Source organism: Pristiophorus japonicus, chromosome 3 (assembly GCF_044704955.1).
Source record: "Pristiophorus japonicus isolate sPriJap1 chromosome 3, sPriJap1.hap1, whole genome shotgun sequence".
NCBI classification, from domain to species: domain Eukaryota; kingdom Metazoa; phylum Chordata; class Chondrichthyes; family Pristiophoridae; genus Pristiophorus; species Pristiophorus japonicus.
The window spans coordinates 220,693,281-220,714,810 of NC_091979.1; the positions used below are offsets into that span (position 1 = coordinate 220,693,281).

Sequence of the window (21,530 nt, forward strand, 5' to 3'; positions counted from 1 at the left end):
GAAATGTTCCGGACTCCTAGCGGATCAGTAGCGGGTGGAGGAGTTCATACTTTTGCCTGGAGCACAACCCATCTCCTCTATCTGGGAGTCTGCCTCTGACGAGGAAGCCTGGCCGGCGTACTGGCAAGCGCTGGTGGCCAAAGTCGCCGCTCACCTAGGGCGTTGGACAGGACTGCTCTGAGTGCTGACCTACAGGGGTTGAGCACTAGTCATAAACCAACTGGTGGTCACTATGCTGTGGTACCGGTTGGTCCCTTTACCCCCTCCCTCTGCGTTTGTCACCAAGATACAGAAGCAGCTGGTTAACTTCTGGAACAGGAAGCATTGGGTCTCTGTTGCAGCTCTGAGTCTCCCGCTTAGGGAGGACGGTCAGGCGTTGGTGTGCGTGAGCACCCAGGCTGCGACTTTCTGTCTTCAGACCCTGCAGAGATACCTGTACATCGAGCATCCGCCTAGATGGTGTGTGCTGGCGATGTATTTCTTCCGCCAACAGTACTGCCTCAATTATGACACGCGGCTCCTGTTTGTGAACCTGGGGGCCATCTGGACTGCCATGTGGGGGCTGCCTGTCTTTTACCAGGAACTCATCAGGGTCTGCAACAAAGTCGCCACCAAGCGCAGTTCTCCCCCCGTATGGAGTGGCGGTTGTCCTTCAGGAGACGGTGCTCAGGAATCCGTACCTCCACGAGCGCGGTCGAGAGGGCTGTGTTTGGCAAGGCGACCAGGGTGAGGGACCTAATGGATGGCGGAGGAGCGAGCTGGATGGCATCAGAGGAGCTGACACGGCGCCGACGTCCGGTGCGCGGCCAATGCCATCAAGTCACTAAAAACGGCACTGGGCCGTGACTCCATTAGGTGCGTCGAGGAGGCTCAAGCACATGGGGCGATCCCGTCTGAACTGACCCCCGTACGGACGGAGTTCCCCATCGCGCCAAGCCTTGAAACCTCCCTCGGGAGCCAGCGCCTCACAACTTGAGCCTCTTCCGGGAAATCCCCTCCGTGCCTTTCAGTTCTGAGCGGAGGGGATTCCTGTACGGGCTGCTCTTGCGCACTATCCACTTTGCCATCCGGACACATCAAGGTGCACCATCTTGCCGTCCGGAGGAGGCGGAGATCGCTAATAGAGTGCTCTCTATGCAGGAGTCCTCCCTTTTATTTATTGGGGACTGGCCTGGTGTTGCATGGGGCAGTCCCATGCAATCGGTTTTTAAGTCGGTTCACGGACTCCCAAGCTGTCTGTAATTTCTGCGGTCTGGAGGAGTCCGTGTTCCATGTTTGTGTGGAGTGTGTGAGGTTGCAGCCCGTTCTAGTTTTTGAAGGGGCTGCTCCTCAAATTCTGGTTGCACTTCAGTCCCACACTCCTGATCTTTGGGCACCTTGTGCGGAGGGGAGCGGGCAGGTCAGAAGGCCTCCTCGTAGGACTGGCCATAGCCAAGGTGGCCATTAACCGGTCCAGCCAGCGGGCGGTCGAGAGAGTTATTCAGCCCAAATGCCTGCCTCTCTCTTCTGCGGTTACATTTGAGCCAGGGTGTCCCTGGAGATGGAGCACGATGTAAGCTCGCGGCCTTCCGCGAGACGTGGGCGCCGGAGGGACTGGTGTGCATCATCACCCCCGGCAACCAAATTTTAATTTGACTGTTTAATGTCTAAAGTTTCATTTGTTAATTTGTCGGTTCTAATGCCCCTTTTTTAGGGGGCACTTGATTTATATTTAATTAAAATAGTTGTGCCACTTGGTTAATTGTATGTTTAAAATAGTTGAGTTGAGTGGCTTATGCAGTCATGTGATGTTCACAAGACTAAATAAAACCCCAGCCAGTTGGGTTTAGGGGATCCACGATGAGGCATGTGGTTGTGAGCCTGGTGGATGAACTGGTAATGTGTACTGTGATTGTTAAGCCTTTGCTAATGAACCAAGTAGTTCTTAATAGCAATGTGTTGCTATGAATTCTTAAGCAAAGAAACCATGAAGCAAATACATTACATCTCCCACTCTGCTTGTTCCATTTGACACGCCCCCATCTTCGCTTCCTTAAGTGCAAGGAGTGCAGATTTGAATGTTTATGCCGCACAACTGGTTTAGCCATTCATCGCCATCTGGCTGGACCACATAAAGCACTATTGAGCTATCTGCCAACATTTCATACTATTCCAAGAACAAAGATAACCCTCCGCTTCATTTCTCCACTACAAACCGTTGTCTTAAACCTCTTTCCCCTGCCCCCTCCACCCTTATCTCCAACAACAAGTGCGTGGAGCTCATAAACTTCTTTGCGGATGACACTAAGTTGGGTGGCAGTGTGAGCTGCGAGGAGGATGCAATGAGGCTGCAGAGTGACTTGGATAGGTTAGGTGAGTGGGCAAATGCATGGCAGATGAAGTATAATGTGGATAAATGTGAGGTTATCCACTTTGGTGGTAAAAACAGAGAGACAGACTATTATCTGAATGGTGACAGATTAGGAAAAGGAGAGGTGCAACAAGACCTGGGTGTCATGGTACATTAGTCATTGAAGGTTGACATGCAGGTACAGCAGGCGGTTAAGAAAGCAAATGGCATGTTGGCCTTCATAGCAAGGGGATTTGAGTACAGGGGCAGGGAGGTGTTGCTACAGTTGTACAGGGCCTTGGTGAGGCCACACCTGGAGTATTGTGTACAGTTTTGGTCTCCTAACTTGAGGAAGGACATTCTTGCTATTGAGGGAGTGCAGCGAAGGTTCACCAGACTGATTCCCGGGATGGTGGGACTGACCTATCAAGAAAGACTGGATCAACTGGGCTTGTATTCATTGGAGTTCAGAAGAATGAGAGGGGACCTCATAGAAACGTTTAAAATTCTGATGGGTTTGGACAGGTTGGATGCAGGAAGAATGTTCCCAATGTTGGGGAAGTCCAGAACCAGGGGTCACAGTCTAAGGATAAGGGGTAAGCCATTTAGGACCGAGATGAGGAGAAACCTCTTCACCCAGAGAGTGGTGAACCTGTGGAATTCTCTACCACAGAAAGTAGTTGAGGCCAATTCACTAAATATATTCAAAAGGGAGTTAGATGAAGTCCTTACTACTAGGGGGATCAAGGGGTATGGCGAGAAAGCAGGAAGGCGGTGCTGAATTTGCATGTTCAGCCATGAACTCATTGAATGGCGGTGCAGGCTAGAAGGGCTGAATGACCTACTCCTGCACCTATTTTCTATGTTTCTATGTTGTCACTAAAATTGAGACCATGCCTTTGCTGCATCCGTCCTTTCCCCTAGCTCACCAAGCCAAACTTCCCCCATTGTTCCCCCCTGCCCTAGCCCTAAACTCGCATGTTTCTATCCTCTCCCCTCATACACTGTCTGATCTAATTTTGTCTGGGAGACCCACCTCCTGCTCTCTTGACCCTATTCCCACTTAACTGCTGACAACCCAATTTCCCTTCCTGGCCCCCATGCTAGCTGATATGGTAAACGGTTCTCCCTCCTTGGGTGCTGTTGTCCTCCTTTTCAAGTAACATAGAAACATAGAAAATAGGTGCAGGAGTAGGCCATTCGGCCCTTCTAGCCTGCACCGCCATTCAATGAGTTCATGGCTGAACATGCAACTTCAGTACCCCCTTCCTGCTTTCTCGCCATACCCCTTGATCCCCCTAGTAGTAAGGACTTCATCTAACTCCCTTTTGAATATATTTAGTGAATTGGCCTCAACTACTTTCTGTGGTAGAGAATTCCACAGGTTCACCACTCTCTGGGTGAAGAAGTTTCTCCTCATCTCGGTTCTAAATGGCTTACCCCTTATCCTTAGACTGTGTATGCCGTCATCCTCACAAAATCTACCCTTGACTCCTCTGTTGCTAACTATCACCCCATCTCCAACCTCCCTTTCATCTCCAGATTCCTTGAATGCGATATCACCTTCCAAATCCATACCCATCTTTCTCACAACTCTATGTTTGAACCTCTCCAATGAGGTTTTAGTCTCTGCCACAGTACTGATACTGCTCATCAGAGTCACAAATGAATGTGACTGGAGTAAACTATCCCTCCTCATCCTTCTAGACCTTCTTGGAGCCTTTGACCCAGTTAACCCCACCATTCCTCCAACACCTCTTCTCCATTGTCGAGCTGGGTGGGATTGCACTTGCCTGGTTCCACTGTTATCTATCTAGTCGCAGCCAAAGAATCTCCTGCAATGGCTTCCATTCCCACTCCCGCACCGTTACATTTGGATTCCCCCAGGGTCTATTCTTGGCCGCCTCCAATTTCTCATCTACATGCTGTCCCTCTGCTTTTAGTTATCTGTCCAAATGTTTCCTCCTTTGGCTCGGTGTCAATTTTTGTCTGATAATGGTCCTATAATGTTTTATAACGTTAACATAGCTGTATAAATGCAAGTTGTAGCTGTTGTTAAAGCCATACATTCTGTCCTTACTTTTATATAATACTTTGATTTTATATCATTATTTATATAACAAAGAAAGTCTTACATTCCTATAGCGCCTTTCACGGCCTCAGGAATTCCCAATGAGCTTTACAGCCAATTAAGTACTTTTGAAGCGTCGTCAGTGTTGGAAACGCAACAGCTAATTTGCACACAGCAATGTCCCAACCAACAGCAATGAGATAATTATTATCTCAATAATCTATGGATAATCTATATTTAGTGATATTGGTTGAGGGATAAAAATTGGCTAGGGAGATAGCAAAACTTAGGCAATTTGGGAAGCAGAGTAGTAGTTGTTTGGAGCAGAGCAATTTCTATGTAGTAAAGGCTGAATAGTTGAGCGCTACAAAATGGACAGACGCTGGGAAGGTGTAATTACAGCATGACAATTTACAGAGGCAATTTGAATTATAAATATGCACAAAGGAATTTATAATGGAAAATGTGACAAGAAATGTGACAAAAATAAGTAGGGCCGGATATTCGAGAGGTTTGCGACCGGGTTTGCGATTTGACCCTCTGCGGCGAAAACCTGGTCGCAAAGCCTGGAAGGGATCCTCGGGTATCTGTTTGCGGCGGTGCTTCCAAGTACCGCCGGGGAGAGGTGCGCCGACGTGCAATGACTTCGATTGCGTTTGCGATCGAGTTTCGGCACTCTCCCGACCCATACGTCGCGCCCAGAATAGCGACAGGTCAAACCTGTCGGTGCAGCACTGCCAGCAGCGGTAAGTCAGAAAACCTGCAAAAAAGGTAAGTTAAAGTTTTTATTAATATTTTTGCAGCGATTACTTAAGGGTCTTGTAAATCTTTTTGGAATGTTTTTTTTTGAATTTCCCACCCCCCCCCCATCCCAAGGCCTCTTTCGCAGCGCAAACAACCCCGCACTATAGTTGGCGAGGATCGCATTTTGCGCCGCGAATGCTTGTGTAACACCTCCCTTACCGCAGATGTAAAGTGTGAAGTTTTGACAAGAAATACATGCAGATGTATGATTTTTAAAATATATTCGAGAAGAGACCAATTTCTAATTCTTAACCGATCTGCATGAGTCGCTGGTACCTCAGTAATGTAATTACATTGCAGGGTTATATTAAACGCTACAAGGACACCCTCAAAGCCTCCCTGATAAAGTGCGACATTCCCACTGACACCTGGGAGTCCCCGGCCCAAGACCGCCCTAAGTGGAGGAAGCGCATCTGAGAGGACGCTGAGCACCTCGAGTCTCAACGCTGAGAGCATGCAGAAATCAAGCGCAGGCAGCAGAAAGAGCATGCGGCAAACCTGTCCCACCCACCCCTCCCCTCAACGACTATCTGTCCCACTTGTGACAGAGTCTGTGGCTCTCGTATTGGACTGTTCAGCCACCAAAGAACTCACTTCAGGAGTGGAAGCAAGTCTTCCTCGATACCGAGGGACTGCCTATGATGATGATGACATTTATTGATTGTTCAAGGATACTTCAAAAAACAAAAATATATGAAGTGCTATGTGAATATAAAAACTCAATAGTTTTGATAACCAAAAATAATTCCTCTCTTCAGTGACGCTTACAGCCCAGACTTTTAAAAAAATGACCATCTGCTGCACTGCAACCAGTTCATTCACTATACTGGAGTGTAGAACCTAATAAGGTAGGTTTCTCCAAATTTACACCAGCTCTTTATTAGCCATTTTCACGTGTAATTGGAAATTCTATAGCATGGGGGAAGTCAAAAGCTCAAGATGGTTTCCTTGGCCACAGTGTTCCTGAGCTCACTAGATGCCTATAACTTTGTGCTGTCTCTGATGGTAACTCCTAAGACCAAGGAGAATTTGGATCCTGAGTGCTGTCAGAGAAAGGAAGTGCATTACCTTTAAATTAATCATGTGTTGCTGGCAGCAGGAGCACTGTGCCGCAGACAGCAGTCAACTATCTCCAGAGGTTCCTCTGGAGGAGATTAATAACAGTCAGAGAACCCAGTTACCATGCTAACAGAAGCAATAGTGGAAGCTCGGCAAATGAAGGCTGTGTGCTTGGTTAACTCCTGTTTAAAAATAGTACATTAATAAATATTAATCCTCATTAGAACAAATACCTAACGCAATGGAAATTATGAACCATTTGACATTGTGTCTGTGCAATAGATGACAGATGTTGAGTTTACAGTCGCACTGTTTTTTCTCCTCGTACTGTCCCCCTTTTGCACACCATTAATAGGCCCACAGGATAGTTAGAGTACAAATACTGAATCCACTGCACAATCTTTGTGCCAACAAATGTAGATTGAAGAGCTGAAGTGATCCTCTTCTGTTTGTAATAATCACTGAAGCTAGACTGCGAGTAACAATTTACAGTCTGTGAGCTCGCTGTAAATGGTTACCTCCAGTGACCATTAAAATCTAATGGTAACTTAATAATACATTTGTTTCCAAAGTCTGAGATGTTAAAATGTTGTGGTTATATTGCAATAATATGCTCATATTAGTGCAGGTGCTGCTTTAAAATGCTCCAGAACTGGAACAATGTAAGGAGACAGAGAAAGGCAATAGCATACAATTGGCTAGAGAACAACAACTTGTATTTATACAGTAAATTTAATGTACACATTGACTTAAGGTGCTTTATAGATAAATGAAAAGAGGTAAGGACGCCAAGCCATAAATTTAGGAAGAGGTTACTGAAGGTTAGGTCAAAAGAAATGGGATTTGAGAAGACTTTTAAAAGGCAGTTTTGTAAGCGAGGAGGCAGTACATGAGGAAAGGATAGTGTTAACAATGTCGGTTGACACGGGGCACAGAAAATAAGTAATCAGGAGTGGAGTGGGGAGAGGATTATGTGGGAGCAGGAGATAGGCATCATGGAAGAGAGAGGTTGGAAAGGACGAGGGACTAGAAAGCACAAAGTGATGAGCTCAGGGATGGAGTGATTTCACTCACTAACCTGACCAACAGAACTGGTAATGTGTGGGAGAGCGGAAATAGAAACATAGAAAATAGGTGCAGGAGTAGGCCATTCGGCCCTTCGAGCCTGCACCACCATTCAATAAGATCATGGCTGATCCTTCACCTCAGTATCCCTTTCCCGCTTTCTCTCCATACCCCTTGATCCCTTTAGCCGTAAGGGCCATATCTAACTCCCTCTTGAATACGTCCAATGAACTGTCATCAACAACTCTCTGCGGCAGGGAATTCCACAGGTTAACAACTCTCTGAGTGAAGAAGTTTCTCCTCATCTCAGTCCTAAATGGCCTACCCCCTGGTTCTGGACTTCCCCAACATCGGGAACATTCTTCCCGCATCTAACCTGTCCCGTCCCATCAGAATCTTATACGTTTCTATGAGATCCCCTCTCATCCTTCTAAACTCCAGTGTATAAAGGCCCAGTTGATCCAGTCTCTCCTCATATGTCAGTCCAGCCATCCCTGGAATCAGTCTGGTGAACCTTCGCTGCACTCCCTCAATACATTTATAAATACCCACCCCCATCCATCCACAGTAACATGGAAAATTGGCTTTGTCTAACATTACTTGAAATCTTACAAATTCTAACCAAACCATAGCTCTAAAGTGTATACTCAAAAGTTAATGCTGAATGCCTCATATAGCAAGATAAATTTAAAATCTAGGGGCTCCATCTACCAGCTGTCTGTTTTTCCCTGAAAACCGGACAACCGGCAGCGAAAAATCTAGAGAATACGTTGTGCAGTCATTTTCCCACTTTATTCAATTTTCAGGGAGTTCTCAAATGGGCGCTCATAACTCCCGCCCATAAAGGTGGGAGATTGTTTAAATATGCAAATCAGAGTCCTATGCCATTTGTAGGAGTCGTATTGCAAGTTGTATGGAGAAATGGGTGAAGCATGCAAAGTGTGTATTATTCAGTTTTATCAGGAGTTAAACATCCTAACCAGGGTCTCTGACAGAGACCGCTGTGCAGGTCACTCAAAAAATGAAAGTTTTTGCTTCATTTTTATGATTTTTGTAGGGTGAGGAGAAGTTGTCATACTCTCCCCTTCACTTCAACAGGCCTACTGCCAGTTCATTCTCCCTCCTCGCTCTCACCTCCAACAGGCCCACTGCCAGCCCGTTCTCCATTACCCCCCACAATCGACCCACTGCCAGCCCGTTCTCCCCCTCCCCTCCAACAGGCCTACTGCCAGTTCATTCTTCCTCCTCGCTCTCACCTCCAACAGGCCCACTGCCAGCCCGTTCTCCATCCACCCCCCACAATCGACCCACTGCCAGCCCATTCTCCCCCTCCCCTCCAACAGGGCCACTGCCAGCCCGTTCTCACCCTCCCCTCCAATAGGCCCACTGGCAGCCCATTCTCCCTCCTCCCTCCGCCCCTCCAACAGGCTCACTGCCAGGCCGTTCTCCTCCCCCTCTCCCCTCCAACAGGCCCACAGCAGCCTGTTCTCCCTCCTCCCTCTCCCCTCCAACAGGCCCATTGCCAGGCCGTTCTCCCTCTTCCCTCTCCGCTCCAACAGGCCCACTGCCAGCATGTTCTCACACTCCGCTCCAACAAGCCCACTGCCAGCATGTTCTCACTCTCCCCTCCAACAGGCCCACAGCCAGCTTGTTCTCCCTCCTCCCTCTCCCCTCCAACAGGCCCACTGCCACCCTGTTCTCAACCTCACCACCAACAGACCCACTGGCAGGCCGTTCTCCCTCCTCCCCTTCAACTCGCCTATTGCCAGCCCGTTCTCACCCTCCCCTCCAAGAGGCCCACTGCCAGCCCGTTCTCTCTCTCCTCCCTCTCCCCTCCAACAGACCCACTGCCAGCCCATTTGCCCTCCCCCATCTCCCCTCCAACAAACCCACTGCCAGCCTATTCGCCCTCCTCCATCTCCCCTCCAACAAACCCACTACCAATCCGATCTCCCTCCTTCCCTCCAACAGGCCCACTGCCAGCCCGTTCTCATGCTCGCCTCCAACAGAGACCCACTGCCAGCCTGTTCTCCCTCCTCCTTCTCCCGTCAAACAGTCCCACTCCCAGTTCTCCCATCTCCCCCCTCCAACAGGCTCACTGGCAGCACGTTCTCCTTCCTCCCTCCAACAGACCCACTGCCAGCCCATTCTCCCTCCTCCCTCTCCCCTCCAACAAGCCCACTGTCAGCACGTTCTTCCTCCTCCCTCTCCCCTCCAACAGGCCCACTTTTCACCCTCCTGTCCAAAGACCCACTGCCACCCTGTTCACTCTCCTCTCCTCTCCCCTCCAACAGGCCAAAGCCAGCCTGTTCTCCCTCTCCCCTCCAACAGAGCCAGAACCAGCCTGTTCTCTCTCTGCTCCCCCTTCCCTCCAACAGGCCCGCTGCCAGCCCATTCTCACCCGCCCCTCTAGCAGGCCCACTGTCAGCACGTTCTCCCTCCTCCCTCTCCCCTCCAACAGGCCCTCTTTTCACCCTCCCATCCAAAGGCCCACTGCCACCCTGTTCACTCTCCTCCCCTCCAAGAGGCTCACAGCCAGCCTGCTCCCCGCCTCCCTCCGCCCCTCCAAGAGAGCCACTTGCCAGCTTGTTCTCCCTCCTCCCTTTCCCCTCCAACAGACCCACGGCCGGGCCGTTCTCACCCTCGTCTCCAACAGACCCATTGCCAGCCCCTTCTCCCTCCTCTCTCTCCCCTCCAACAGACCCACTGCCAGCCCATTCGCCCTCCTCCATCTACCCTCCAACAGACCCACTACCAATGCGATCTCCCTCCTCCCGTCCAACAGGCCCACTGCCAGCCCGTTCTCCCTCCTGCCCTCCAACAGACCCACTGCCAGCGCATTCTCATCCTCCCGTCCAAAGGCCCAGTGACAGCCCGTACTCCCGCCTCCCTCCGCCCCTCCAAGAGAGCTACTGCCAGACCGTGCTCCCTCCTCCCCTCCAAGAGAGCCACTGCCAGACCGTGCTCCCTCCTCCCCTCCAAGAGAGCCACTGCCAGACTGTGCTCCCTCCTCCCCTCCAACAGGCTCACTGGCAGCCCATTCTCTCTCCTCCCTCGAACAGGCCCATTGCCAACCCATTCTCCCTCCTTCCTCTCCCCTGCCAGCCCGTTCTGACCCTCAACCCATCCATTACCAGTCTGCACTGTGTAGAAGGATGTCGATTTTCCGCTGCTCCTAACTGGCAAGCTGCAGTAGGCATCCATTTGGTGCCCACTGGTTGTTGGTAAAATGTAACTGAAAATGTTTCAGGCTTTCTGACTGGCGATGGCTGTGCTGATATTACTGCCTGGTTTGGGACTGACTTGAAAATCTCCACCCTTTGTCTCTGATCCGATTCTTCAAGAGCCTACTTCAGCATTGTAACCGAGGGAAACCATTTTAAATACCAAAAAAGGAAGTCTGTTTCTGGCTTACTGCACTGCTTATTCTAATAAATCATTTCAGAGTGTATATATATTAAAACAGCAATTTCACGTGCACCGATTCTGTTATTTGATACGAAAATTAATTCAGAATTCATTCCAGCATCATTTAGCTGGCTTCAAGAAAATCTTGGAATCTGGTTTGTTAGTACATGTGCATCATTTCCTTGTATGGAATGAACTGCAGCACCTTTCATGAGCTGAGTGAGGAAATCCATATGAATTAAAAACACATCTCCTGTTAATCTGACTGTCCTTTCCAGCTTTCAATAGCAGTTACTAGTATGTAGGTGCGATTAGTCAAAACATCAGAGTGAGTATACCGCAGACCAACTAACCCGCACTGACTATTTTACTAAAATCAGTGAACGAGGGAAACTTCTCTTGAACTGAGGAGCTCAATTAAGCATTTGAAAAACATGTTCAAGATGATAAAAGCACTCAGAATAGTCAATTGGTGGGCACATCGAAGACAGGTTTTAAAGTTACGCACTCGAAATATAAAGGACAGATTAGAGTGAACATTTTCTCACAGTGGTGAATGTTCGTGACACATGTAATGATTGATGTTAATTCAAGTACAGCATTCAAAAAGGCACTGCATAATAACTGAAAGAAATGTTGGAGTATCTGAGGGGGGAGTGGGAATGTTGGAGTATCTGAGGGGGGAGTGGGAATGTTGGAGTATCTGAGGGGGGAGTGGGAATGTTGGAGTATCTGAGGGGGGACTCAAACTGAGGGCGACTGTAGGAGGACACAGATGAGGGGAATGGAAATGGTGAGGAGGAATGTCAGAGGTTACTGGAGGACACACATTATTTGGGTAGAACTTCAAATTAATGTCGCTCACGCATGAACATTGAACATGCTCGGACTGCAGTCCTGTGATTGCTGTTTGTACACATGTGTTGACCCTTTTGTTTTAAGTAGGTTTACTGCCTGTATAAAAATGGTGCGCATTAGAATATAGTATAAGCACATTCAGCATTCACCTGGAGATTTGCCAATCAGCAGCTCTACCTTATTCAACGACCATAAGTAGGCTCAAGGGGCTGTATGGCCTACCCAATTCCTCCTACTTATAAAGCAATGGCCAGGGCCAACGGTGTAACTGCCTCTCCTTGGGGTCAACTGAATAGTAGCTAGCTTCGTGTAGAGTGTCTTATTTTCTCCTTGATGCAAGATCATTTATACACTAAAAGAAAAGATCTAGAGTATGACCATGGTGAGAGTTATTTGACACTGTACGGTTTTATGCATCAATCCATTTGATGTACAAATGAGAATTCCCCAAAAATGTCATTTCCCATCACTCTCCACATAAACTTATCTTTAATTGGTTTCTCTGGTATACGGTATCTCAGGCAGCCAACTGAAACTGCCACATCAGCACACAATTCAGCCTTGAATTAGCAAATACCCATGAATAGGTCCAGCAATCACTACTCAAGAGGAACAATATTCTGGCCCACTAAAGATACTTTAAAGTTGCAGTACCGTTTTCCCAGGTGTTGGGAGGACAATGCCAGAGATGTGTGTGTGTGTGCTGCGCACTCACATTTATATAGCAAACTGCACCTCTGTTCTCCCAGGGGCCCATTGGAGGTTGATTCGTAAAATAGAAACCTGATCAGCTTTTAAAGAGGATGTGGATAAACATTTATAAAAGAAAAATGAAAAGGAAAGGAGAATGGGATAGCTCTCTCAGAAAGAGGGCACAAGCACGATGGGCCGAATGGGGAAAGTGCAGGGAAATAGGACTAAGGTCCCTGTATGTCCTCCTTATCGCACAGCTGAGATCAGCAACTCCCAATTTTACAGCAGACTGGCTGAAACGGAGGCTCTGCAACAGACATACAGCCTGGTTTTATGCCCTGCCAGCGTCTTTCATGAGTTTCCACACCAGCAGCAGAGCTTTGTAATTTTGTCTCTAAAGTACAGGACAATCGCACTATTCTAACACTGCAATAATACAAGAAAAGTAAAGAAGTTTCCTGTCAGAGGCTCACATTTAATTGCTTCTTTAGTCTCAAGAGTTTTCAAAAGTACAATAAAAATGTTTTAATATTTACTTGCAATGATTTTATTACTGAATACACTTCTCCTGGGATAGTCTTGTCAAACAAATTGTTAAAAATATATTTCAAGAGTAAGCCTGCTCTATATATTGCAGCAGATATATCATATGCTCTCGTGAAACAGAACTAGTGTAATCAATTCAAATCGAAGGAGAACCTGAGTGTTAACACTGTGCTGGTAAGCCAAGTGGTAATTCTCGTGAGCAAGTATTACAGACGAACACATCTTTCTCCTCCTGTTTCTACTTAAAATCAAAATTATTAAGTGTTTGGCAATACAGTGCCCGCTTTTAACTCAGTTATCAGGATCCAGACAAAAGATGGAATCATGGAATAAAGGAGCCTGGAATGTACTTATTTTTCACACTTCTGATCTTACTGGTATTTCTTTAATTCTGGACTCTGATATTCACAATGTGACAATAGCAAAAACGAATGGCTTTCCCATCAGGATTTATTTTGTATTTTAACGTGCTTGCTTCCCTTTTGCTTCAGTGTTGTTTTCTAATTAGTTTCTTCCTGTGTGCTGAATAACAGCAAGAGGCAAAACACTAGTGCTATCCTGCTTACACTTTCAGTCATTCCTTCCCCATCCCACGGCAACTGCCTAAGTCTGAACAGAAGTTTGCCACCAATGTTTGCTTTAAGCTGTGCAGCTGTGCAGCTCTCTGGACCTCCCGGGTAGCCAGCTTGCCGGCTTTTCAATGGGGAAAACTACACATGCGTGGTATATTGAATGGGCCACGCAGCCCCTGCACCCCCCAAAAATTAAGGGGAACATTGCTTGCCACCTTCACATAGCAATCAAGAGGAAATCACCATGGTTCCCTCCAGTTCGCAGCACCATCATCATATTCTGTGAGCAGGTCACCCGGCTCATTCACTTGTGGATTAAGGCCGATGAGTGTCAGAGGGAAACATTATTAATTAGTGCATATGCATGCACAAGGAATAAATACCATGCCAAATCTATACAAACATCATTGAGAAAATCCTGATGATTCTCTCTATGCTTTGGTCATTAAATAAGCCTATAATAAAGCAAAGGTTTACCTGTGGTACTATTATACCCAACAGAAGGCCAGCCATGGCTGCATAATGTCCCAAGAACCAATTCAGCACCGCATTTGTACACCCACCGACATAGATAGTGTGAAGGAGAGTTAAACGCTGTGGATAAAATGTAAAATATGGATCACTGAAGAGTTACCTTTCTCTTAAAAGTTTGATGGTAGTGCTGACACCATGAAATATATCTCCTTATACACATTTACTGGGCTGCATATCAGAACATTCTCCAGCAATCAAACAAGTGTCAAGACAATTTTTAGTGAAGTTTCCATGTAGGGGCCAAAACCAGCCTGCGCACAGGACTCGGAATCAATCTGTATACAGGAATTGTAACCAGCCTGTGCACAGTACTCCTAGCCAATCTGTATACAAGAATTATAACTTTTAAAATTCAGCGGCGGTCCGGATGCCTGCACAAATCAGGCTGTCACTCTGCTTGATTGTCATCATTGTGCCCGTTCTATACAGGCGTAACATTGTTTAATTTAGGTCTCAATGTGCTTAGAGTTGGTATAGCCTGCCAGCATATGGGCATCGCTAGCAAGGCCAGCATTTATTGCCCATCCCTAGTTGCCATTGAGAAGGCGGTGGAGGGCCATCTTTTTGAATCACTATAGTCCATGTGGTGAAGGTAAGGTACTCCCGCAGCGCCTCCAACAACCACATTTCCTTTGTGTCAGGTATGACTCCCGCCACTGGAGACGTCTCCCCCGATCCCCACTGACTTCACGTTTACTTGCTGCCTTGATGTCAAGGGCAGTCACACTCACCTCTTTTATGTTGGGACCAAGGCTATAATGAGTTTTGGAGCTAAGTGATGCTGGTGAAACCCAAACTAATCACACATGAAGGGTGGCTGCTTTGGGGTGTATCCAGCACAACACTTTTAGGAGAGGAAGAAGGGAAAGGGAAACGTTAGCTGGAAATGAAGGGTAAATAAAATCAAATCTTTAAAAAAATACATACTTGTTGATCAAGAGTTTTATAGCCACACATTGTATTGGCAACATCCGTCTGAAAGAAGAAGAAAACACACTATTAACTTTTACAAAGAGCAAACTGTTCCCAGTATAGTAAATTGAAAGAAGTACTGGTAAATCGTTGTTTCACCTGGATGACTATCGTGACACCTGAAACAAACATCACATACTCCTAACCTCTAATACAAACACTACATACATACTTCTGACTCCTAATACAAACACTACATACATACTTCTGAACCCTAATACAAACACCAAATACTTCTAATTCAAATGCAGCATAATTTTGGCAGCTTTTTATTATCAGTGCAATGTATATATTTTTGAGATATGGGAGGGGGAATTGAAACAATTACTTCCTCTGTGCACTTGGCATACCAAAGTTGTAAGCATGTTTATAAAGCACAGGTACACACTTTACTGGACCAAGTGTGAAGAACTCTCGCCCTGCACTGGAGCCTATTTGAGTGTTTGCCAACAAAACTTAGTAATTTCTCCAATCTATCTTCCTCGGCAACCATCTGATTTTCCTCACAATCCGCCACTGATTTTGCTGCCTTTGTTTTAAACCACTGTGGACTAAACAGTTGCACAAATCAAACCTGCCCTCAATCCTGTTTGCTCGATTTTCAGCCTCTTCCCATTAACAGCTGTCATTTTCAAACAGTTAATTCCCTCTATCTCCGACGAGATTGTGGTTTTTAAAATTCTGCCAAAACACTGATCACTTGGATGTGATGTTTTGCTAACTGATCAGTTCTGTGCTGACTGAGATGAGTGCACACTGATAGAACTTTAAAGCAGGACATTAGGAATGAAGTGAGTGTGGAGCCTGGAGTTACCTTATTATGCAGATGTATTGGAGTGATGGGCTGACAGCCAGCATGACTGATCAGCAGGACACACCAAAGGCAAGATGAATGCCGCTGAGAGATCTGGTTATGGTTCTCCTCTTTGAAATTTCTTGCATGCTTGTAATTGAGCTCTATATCATATGTTTTACACGACATATCTCTATTAAAAGATTGAGCTTCATCTTAACTATCTCTTACAGCCCGGCCCACAAGACACAGAAAAGAAACACTTACAATTCGGTTCGACAGGCACAGAAAACTTCCCATAAAAATGGCTGTTTAGATACTCCCTTTATTTGGCAGTGTCTTTGTTGCGGCATTAATCCGGGCGGAGCGGTAAATTTTGTGCCGGCAAATGGATTACGTCTGCCATTGCAAAATTCATCAGCTGGGCCCAGAGATTGGAGCAGAGCGCTAAGGGAGGCATTGCACACCTCTTTTAGGGAGCTAGGCTGGCTGAGCAAGTGAAAATCCTGAGCTCAACAGCCTCGGGGGGGGGGGGGGGGGGGGGGGGGAACTCTGAAAAAAATCCACCAAAAACTTTCCCAATACATAACTCACGCCACCACAACATAAGTTGCAAAAAAAACCGAAAAAAAACAATCACACTTACCTGAGGTCGACATTATTTACCTCACTGCGGCCGCTACAGCTCGCACCGGTCGCTTTCACAGATGTTCCCATTAGGGTGCTCTACAGAGTACTATGGATCGGGCGGCAGCCAAAAATCGAGCCGGCGTTGCAACCAGGGGTGTTGCACACTGGCTCGCCTCTTCCAGGCAGTAGCGCGCTGCGCCCCCTCAAAACTGCCACCGAATGTCCCGGCTGGGCGCTGGAGGCTGGCCGCCAGCCCGGAAGTGAATACTGCCGTCATTGCCGCCCCTCCGGGGTGCTAAGAGGGGCAGCAAAAGACCGAAAATCCGGCCCAACGACTTTTGCTACAATAGTGGGTGGATAGTGGATGCATTGGTTGTAATCTACCAAAATTCCTTGGATTCTGGGGAGGTCCCAGCGGATTGAAAAATCGCAAATGTAACGCCCCTATTTAAAAAAGGAGGCAGACAGAAAGCAGGAAACTATAGACCAGTTCACCTAACATCTGTCGTTGGGGAAATGCTGGAGTTCATTATTAAAGAAGTAGTAGCAAGACATTTGGAAAAGCATAATTCAATCAAGCAGAGTCAGCATGGTTTTATGAAAGGGAAATCATCTTTGACAAATTTGCTGGAGTTTTTTCAGAATGTAATGAGCAGGGTGGATAAGGGGGAACCAGTGGATGTGGTGTATTTGGATTTCCAGAAGGCATTCGATAAGGTGCCACATAAAAGGTTACTGCACAAAAGTTCATAGTGTTGGGGGTAATATATTAATATGGATAGAGGATTGGCTAACTAACAGAGACAGAGAGTCGGGATAAATGGGTCATTTTCTGGTTGGCAAAGAGTAACAAGTGGGATGCCGCAGGGATCAGTGCTGGGGCCGCAACTATTTACAATCTATATTAATGACTTGGATGAAGGAACCGAGTGCAATGTAACCAAATTTGCTGATGATACAAAGATGGGTGGGAAAGCAAATTGTGAGGAGGACACAAAAAATCTGCAAAGGGATATAAAGACGCTAAGTGAGTGGGCAAAAATTTGGCAGATGGAGTATAATGTGGGAAAATGTGAGGTTATCCACTTTGGCAGAAAAAAATAGAAAAGCAAATTATCATTTAAACGGAGAAAAATTGTAAAGTGTTGCAGTATAAGGGACCTGGAGTCCTTGTACATGAAACACAAAAAGTTAGTATGCAGGGACATCAAGTAATCAGGAAGGCAAAAGGAATGTTGGCCTTTATTGCAAGGGGTTGGAGTATAAAAGCAGAGAAGTCCTGCTACAACTGTACAGGGTATTGGTGAGGCCACACCGAGAGTACTGCATACTGTTTTGGTCTCCGTATTTAAGGATGGATATGCTTGCATTGGAAGCTGTTCAGAGAAGCTTCACTAGGTTGATTCCTGAGGGGGTTGATTTATAAGGATAAGTTGAGTAGGTTGGGCCTATAATCATTGGAGTTCAGAAGAATGAGAGGTGATCTTATAGAAACATATAAGCTAATGAGGGGGCTCGACAAGGTGGATGCAGAGATGATAGTTCCACTCATAGGGCAAACTAGTCTCAGAATAAGGGGCCGCCCATTTAAAACTGAGATGAGGAAGAATTTCTTCTCTCAGAGGATTGTATATCTGTGGAATTCTCTGCCTCAGAAAGCTGTGGAGACTGGGTCATTGAATATATTTAAGGCGGAGATAGACAGAATTGTGAGCAAGAAGGGAATAAAGGGTTAAGAGGAGAGAGCATGGAAGTGGAGCTGAGTCCATGATCAGATCAGCCATGATCTTATTAAGTGGCGGAGCAGGTTCAAGGGGCCAAATGGCCTTCTCCTGCTCCTATTTCTTATGTTCTTAATCAATTCCAATTCGGAAAGGGTAAATTCAAGAGTTACATAAATTCTAAGAAAACTTTGGAACAGAAACTTTATACATTTATAGCCACCTGCATCTTCTTGTCTTACAGTAGAAATAACCTTACTGGATTGCTTCTCACAAACACTAAACAATCACCTTGCTCTAGAGCTACAAAGGGCATGTCCCAAAATATAATTGAGAACATTTTAGTCATTCTTAATTTGTTGTAAATGTGATTGTGGTTTTGCCTCTACTCAGCTTTCAAATTCTTTATTTATTTCCAATTTCTTGGATATATAATCGCCGTTTCCTTGTTTGCCCTTATGAGATTACATGGTGCATTCCAAGCTACATTTTCTGCCTTCTAAAGAACAGAATGGGAATTTCTGGATCACCATTTTGTCTAAATATTCTCAACTTTCTATCTGCTCAATCTTTATTCTGTAACCAAGTTTCGTCAAGTCTTCAACCTGAAGGAAGCAGAGCCTGTGTCTAAAATACAGGCCATGATTCCACATAAAGTAGCTCAATGACAGTACTTACAACCCAATCCATTATGGATTTAATCAACAAAATAGCACTGATTCCCAATGTGTATCTGGGAGGTGAAGATGTGGGAGGAATGAGATTGCAAATGGAAGGAGTGAACCTGTGTTGAATGTAAATGTAAACACAATGGGAGGAATTTTAAAACCCCTTCCTCCCCCACAACGGGCAGGAGTGGGTCAACCTCCCCCCTTCCAAATCCATGCAATCTTTCTGTTCCTCCAGATTGTGAGTCCGACCCCCCGCTTTTTCTCCACGATCTTTTCCAACTCCCTGTTATGCCCCACAATCTTTGTCAATTGGCGGGAACCATCCCCAACTGTTCTTGGCTACGGGCTTCTATCACAGGCTTTCCTGCCTGGCAGCTGGCCAATCTTTCAATCTAGCCAACTACCAATTGTGGAACAGAATTAAAAAATGACAACGCAGTCCTACCATTAAATTCTGCAGGACCTCCGTGTAACAAGGATTTCTGGGTCCCTTTCCAAACACACTCCCTCCCTGTAAATATCAGGGGCAATAGGTAGAATATATGTAAATATATATATATTTATAAGCTAACTCGTGTTGTGATTATGGAGTGACATCAGTCCCTGAGTTTTGAAACAAACAGGAATCAATTGTGGGAAGATGTAAGAAAGGAATTTTAATGAGCAGAAATAGTGTCAGCTAGTTTGGATGTAGAGGGGGCGTGTAAGAGATAAATAACTCGTTCTGTAATTAGAATCAAAGAGAAATTGGTCATATCTGACAGTCAATGAACAGAGAATAGTAGTAGTACGCATGTGCGCTTGGGGAAGGGAGCAGTAACCTCATTTGGCGTAGTGACATATCAGGCAATACATATCCGCATGTAGATGGAACATGTTTATGTTGTAATGTCACATTAGGGAGACATAACTAATAGGATGCGTTTATTTGTACTAACTGAATTGCAGCCGTTTCGCTGATTGACTCTCCATTATCATATGGCCTATTGCGGATTGGTTCCCTTGGAGGATAAGCCACACCCAGAAGTTTCTCTGGAATGTGTAAATAGAACTGTCCAGCCTAACTTTGCACATTATAACATGATCCATTTTGACTTCAGAAGTCAGAAAGGACACATCCCTCCCCCAGCCGAAGTCCTTCCTTACCCCAGCGCAAGTGCATCCCTCCCCAAGTCAAAGTCTCTAACCCCAGCACAAGTGCTGCCTCTCCCAGCCGAAGTCCCTCCTTACCCCAGAGCAAGTGTATCCCTCCACCAGCCTAAGTCCGTTACCCAAGTGCAATTGTATGACCTTAACCCCCACCCACTCACTCCCCGCCATAAATGGGGCATCGTGTGCGGATTGTTAATAGGTTTATTGGGTACGAAGTGTCAGTGTCGTGACTTCTGGATTTCATCCATTCCAACGATGACGGGTTTGGGTATTAAGGGGGTTGGAAGAACATGATTTGTCTTCCCTGAATTCCCTCTCCTCCCGTCTCTCTCTCTCCCCCTGTCCGCCCCCCCCACCCCGAGCCAGGCTTTCCTCTCCTCCACAAAACCAGGCTCTCTTTCCCCCCCCCCTCCACCCCAACAAAACCAGGCTTTCTCGCCCCCCCCCCCCAAAACAAGGCTCTCTTCCCCCCCCCCCCCCCCATCCCCCCAAACCAGCCTCTCTTTCCCCAACCCCCCCCCCTGCCCAATCCAGGCTCTCTTCCCCCCCACCCCTGCCCCAAACCAGACTCTCTCTCTCCCCCCCTCAGTTGCCTGCCGGTTCTCTCTGTCTGCCACTCTCCCCCTGGCTCGGGGCTCGGCTGAGGGAGGGCAGTAGGTGGTAATCAGCAGGAGGTTTCCTTGCCCATGCTTGACCTGATACCAAGAGACTTCATGGGGTCTGGATATAAACATTTGAAAAGTGAAAGAATAGTTAAGAGAGGGTGCGACCATTCAGGTTGAGGGCAGCTAACTGTGAAAAATGAAGGTATGGCAGAGATATTAACTAAATATTTTGCATTGGTTTTTATAAATGCTGGTGGGAGTGAAAGTGTCGAGCATGTGAGAGTGAGACTGATTCATGGGACAACTGTTCAAGATAACTGGAGAAAAGGAATTAGTTCTGAAAAAATGAGCAGAACTCAAAGTGGATCAGATGGTTCCACCTTAGGCTGTTCAAACAAGTCAGAGAGGAGAAAACAGACTCTGGGAACAATATTCACTCCTCCTTATCATGCTCAGTTGTGGAAAAATTATTGGAAAAAATCCTGAACGACAGGATAAATCTACATTTAGAAAGACACGGGTTAATCAGAGACAGTCAGCACGGATTTGTTAAGGGAAGGTCGTGTCTGATTAACTTGATTGAATTTTTCAAGGAAGCAACCAGGAGGGTCGATGAGGGCAGTGCGTATTGTTATGCTCATAATAAAGTAATGTAACGAAGTACTGTGAACATGAGTAAGTGTGACCTTAGCTCCTTTATTCAAACTCCAGAGTGCCTGTACAGCATGGGAGGCCTGCTAATAAACAGTGTTCCCAAGGATCCTTGGGACTCCAACAGGTATGCCCTCTGGTGGCAGTATGATACAGGTTACCTAGAGTTGCATACATAACATCACTCCCTCCCAAAGTCAACAGTACACTTATTTACAGGGCGAGACGATCTGGGGCTTTTCGCTCCCTTGTCGATTGTCTCGGTATAAATGTAGGTGTGGGTGAGTTGGTTGGTTCTTCGCTGGGCTGTTGGGCAGCTGGCCTTGCCGGGTTGCTGGGGATGGTGAGTTCAGCTTCATGGTCGACCGTGATGTCGGTTGCCACTTGTGTGTGTGT

The 21,530-nt window shown here is 46.5% G+C and overlaps 1 protein-coding gene across 2 annotated transcripts in view; it reads right to left on the reverse strand.

Annotated features, from left to right (window-relative positions):
- The window catches only part of tspan15 (tetraspanin 15), a 294,434-nt gene that overhangs the window by 59,197 nt on the left and 213,707 nt on the right, over positions 1-21,530 (reverse strand). For both annotated transcript variants that reach the window (XM_070876299.1, XM_070876297.1), the window contains 2 exons: positions 14,867-14,914; positions 13,883-13,999 (listed from right to left, as the gene is read on the reverse strand). In XM_070876299.1, the coding sequence (XP_070732400.1) occupies positions 13,883-13,999; positions 14,867-14,914 (165 nt within the window). The remainder of the gene's footprint in view (positions 1-13,882; positions 14,000-14,866; positions 14,915-21,530) is intronic.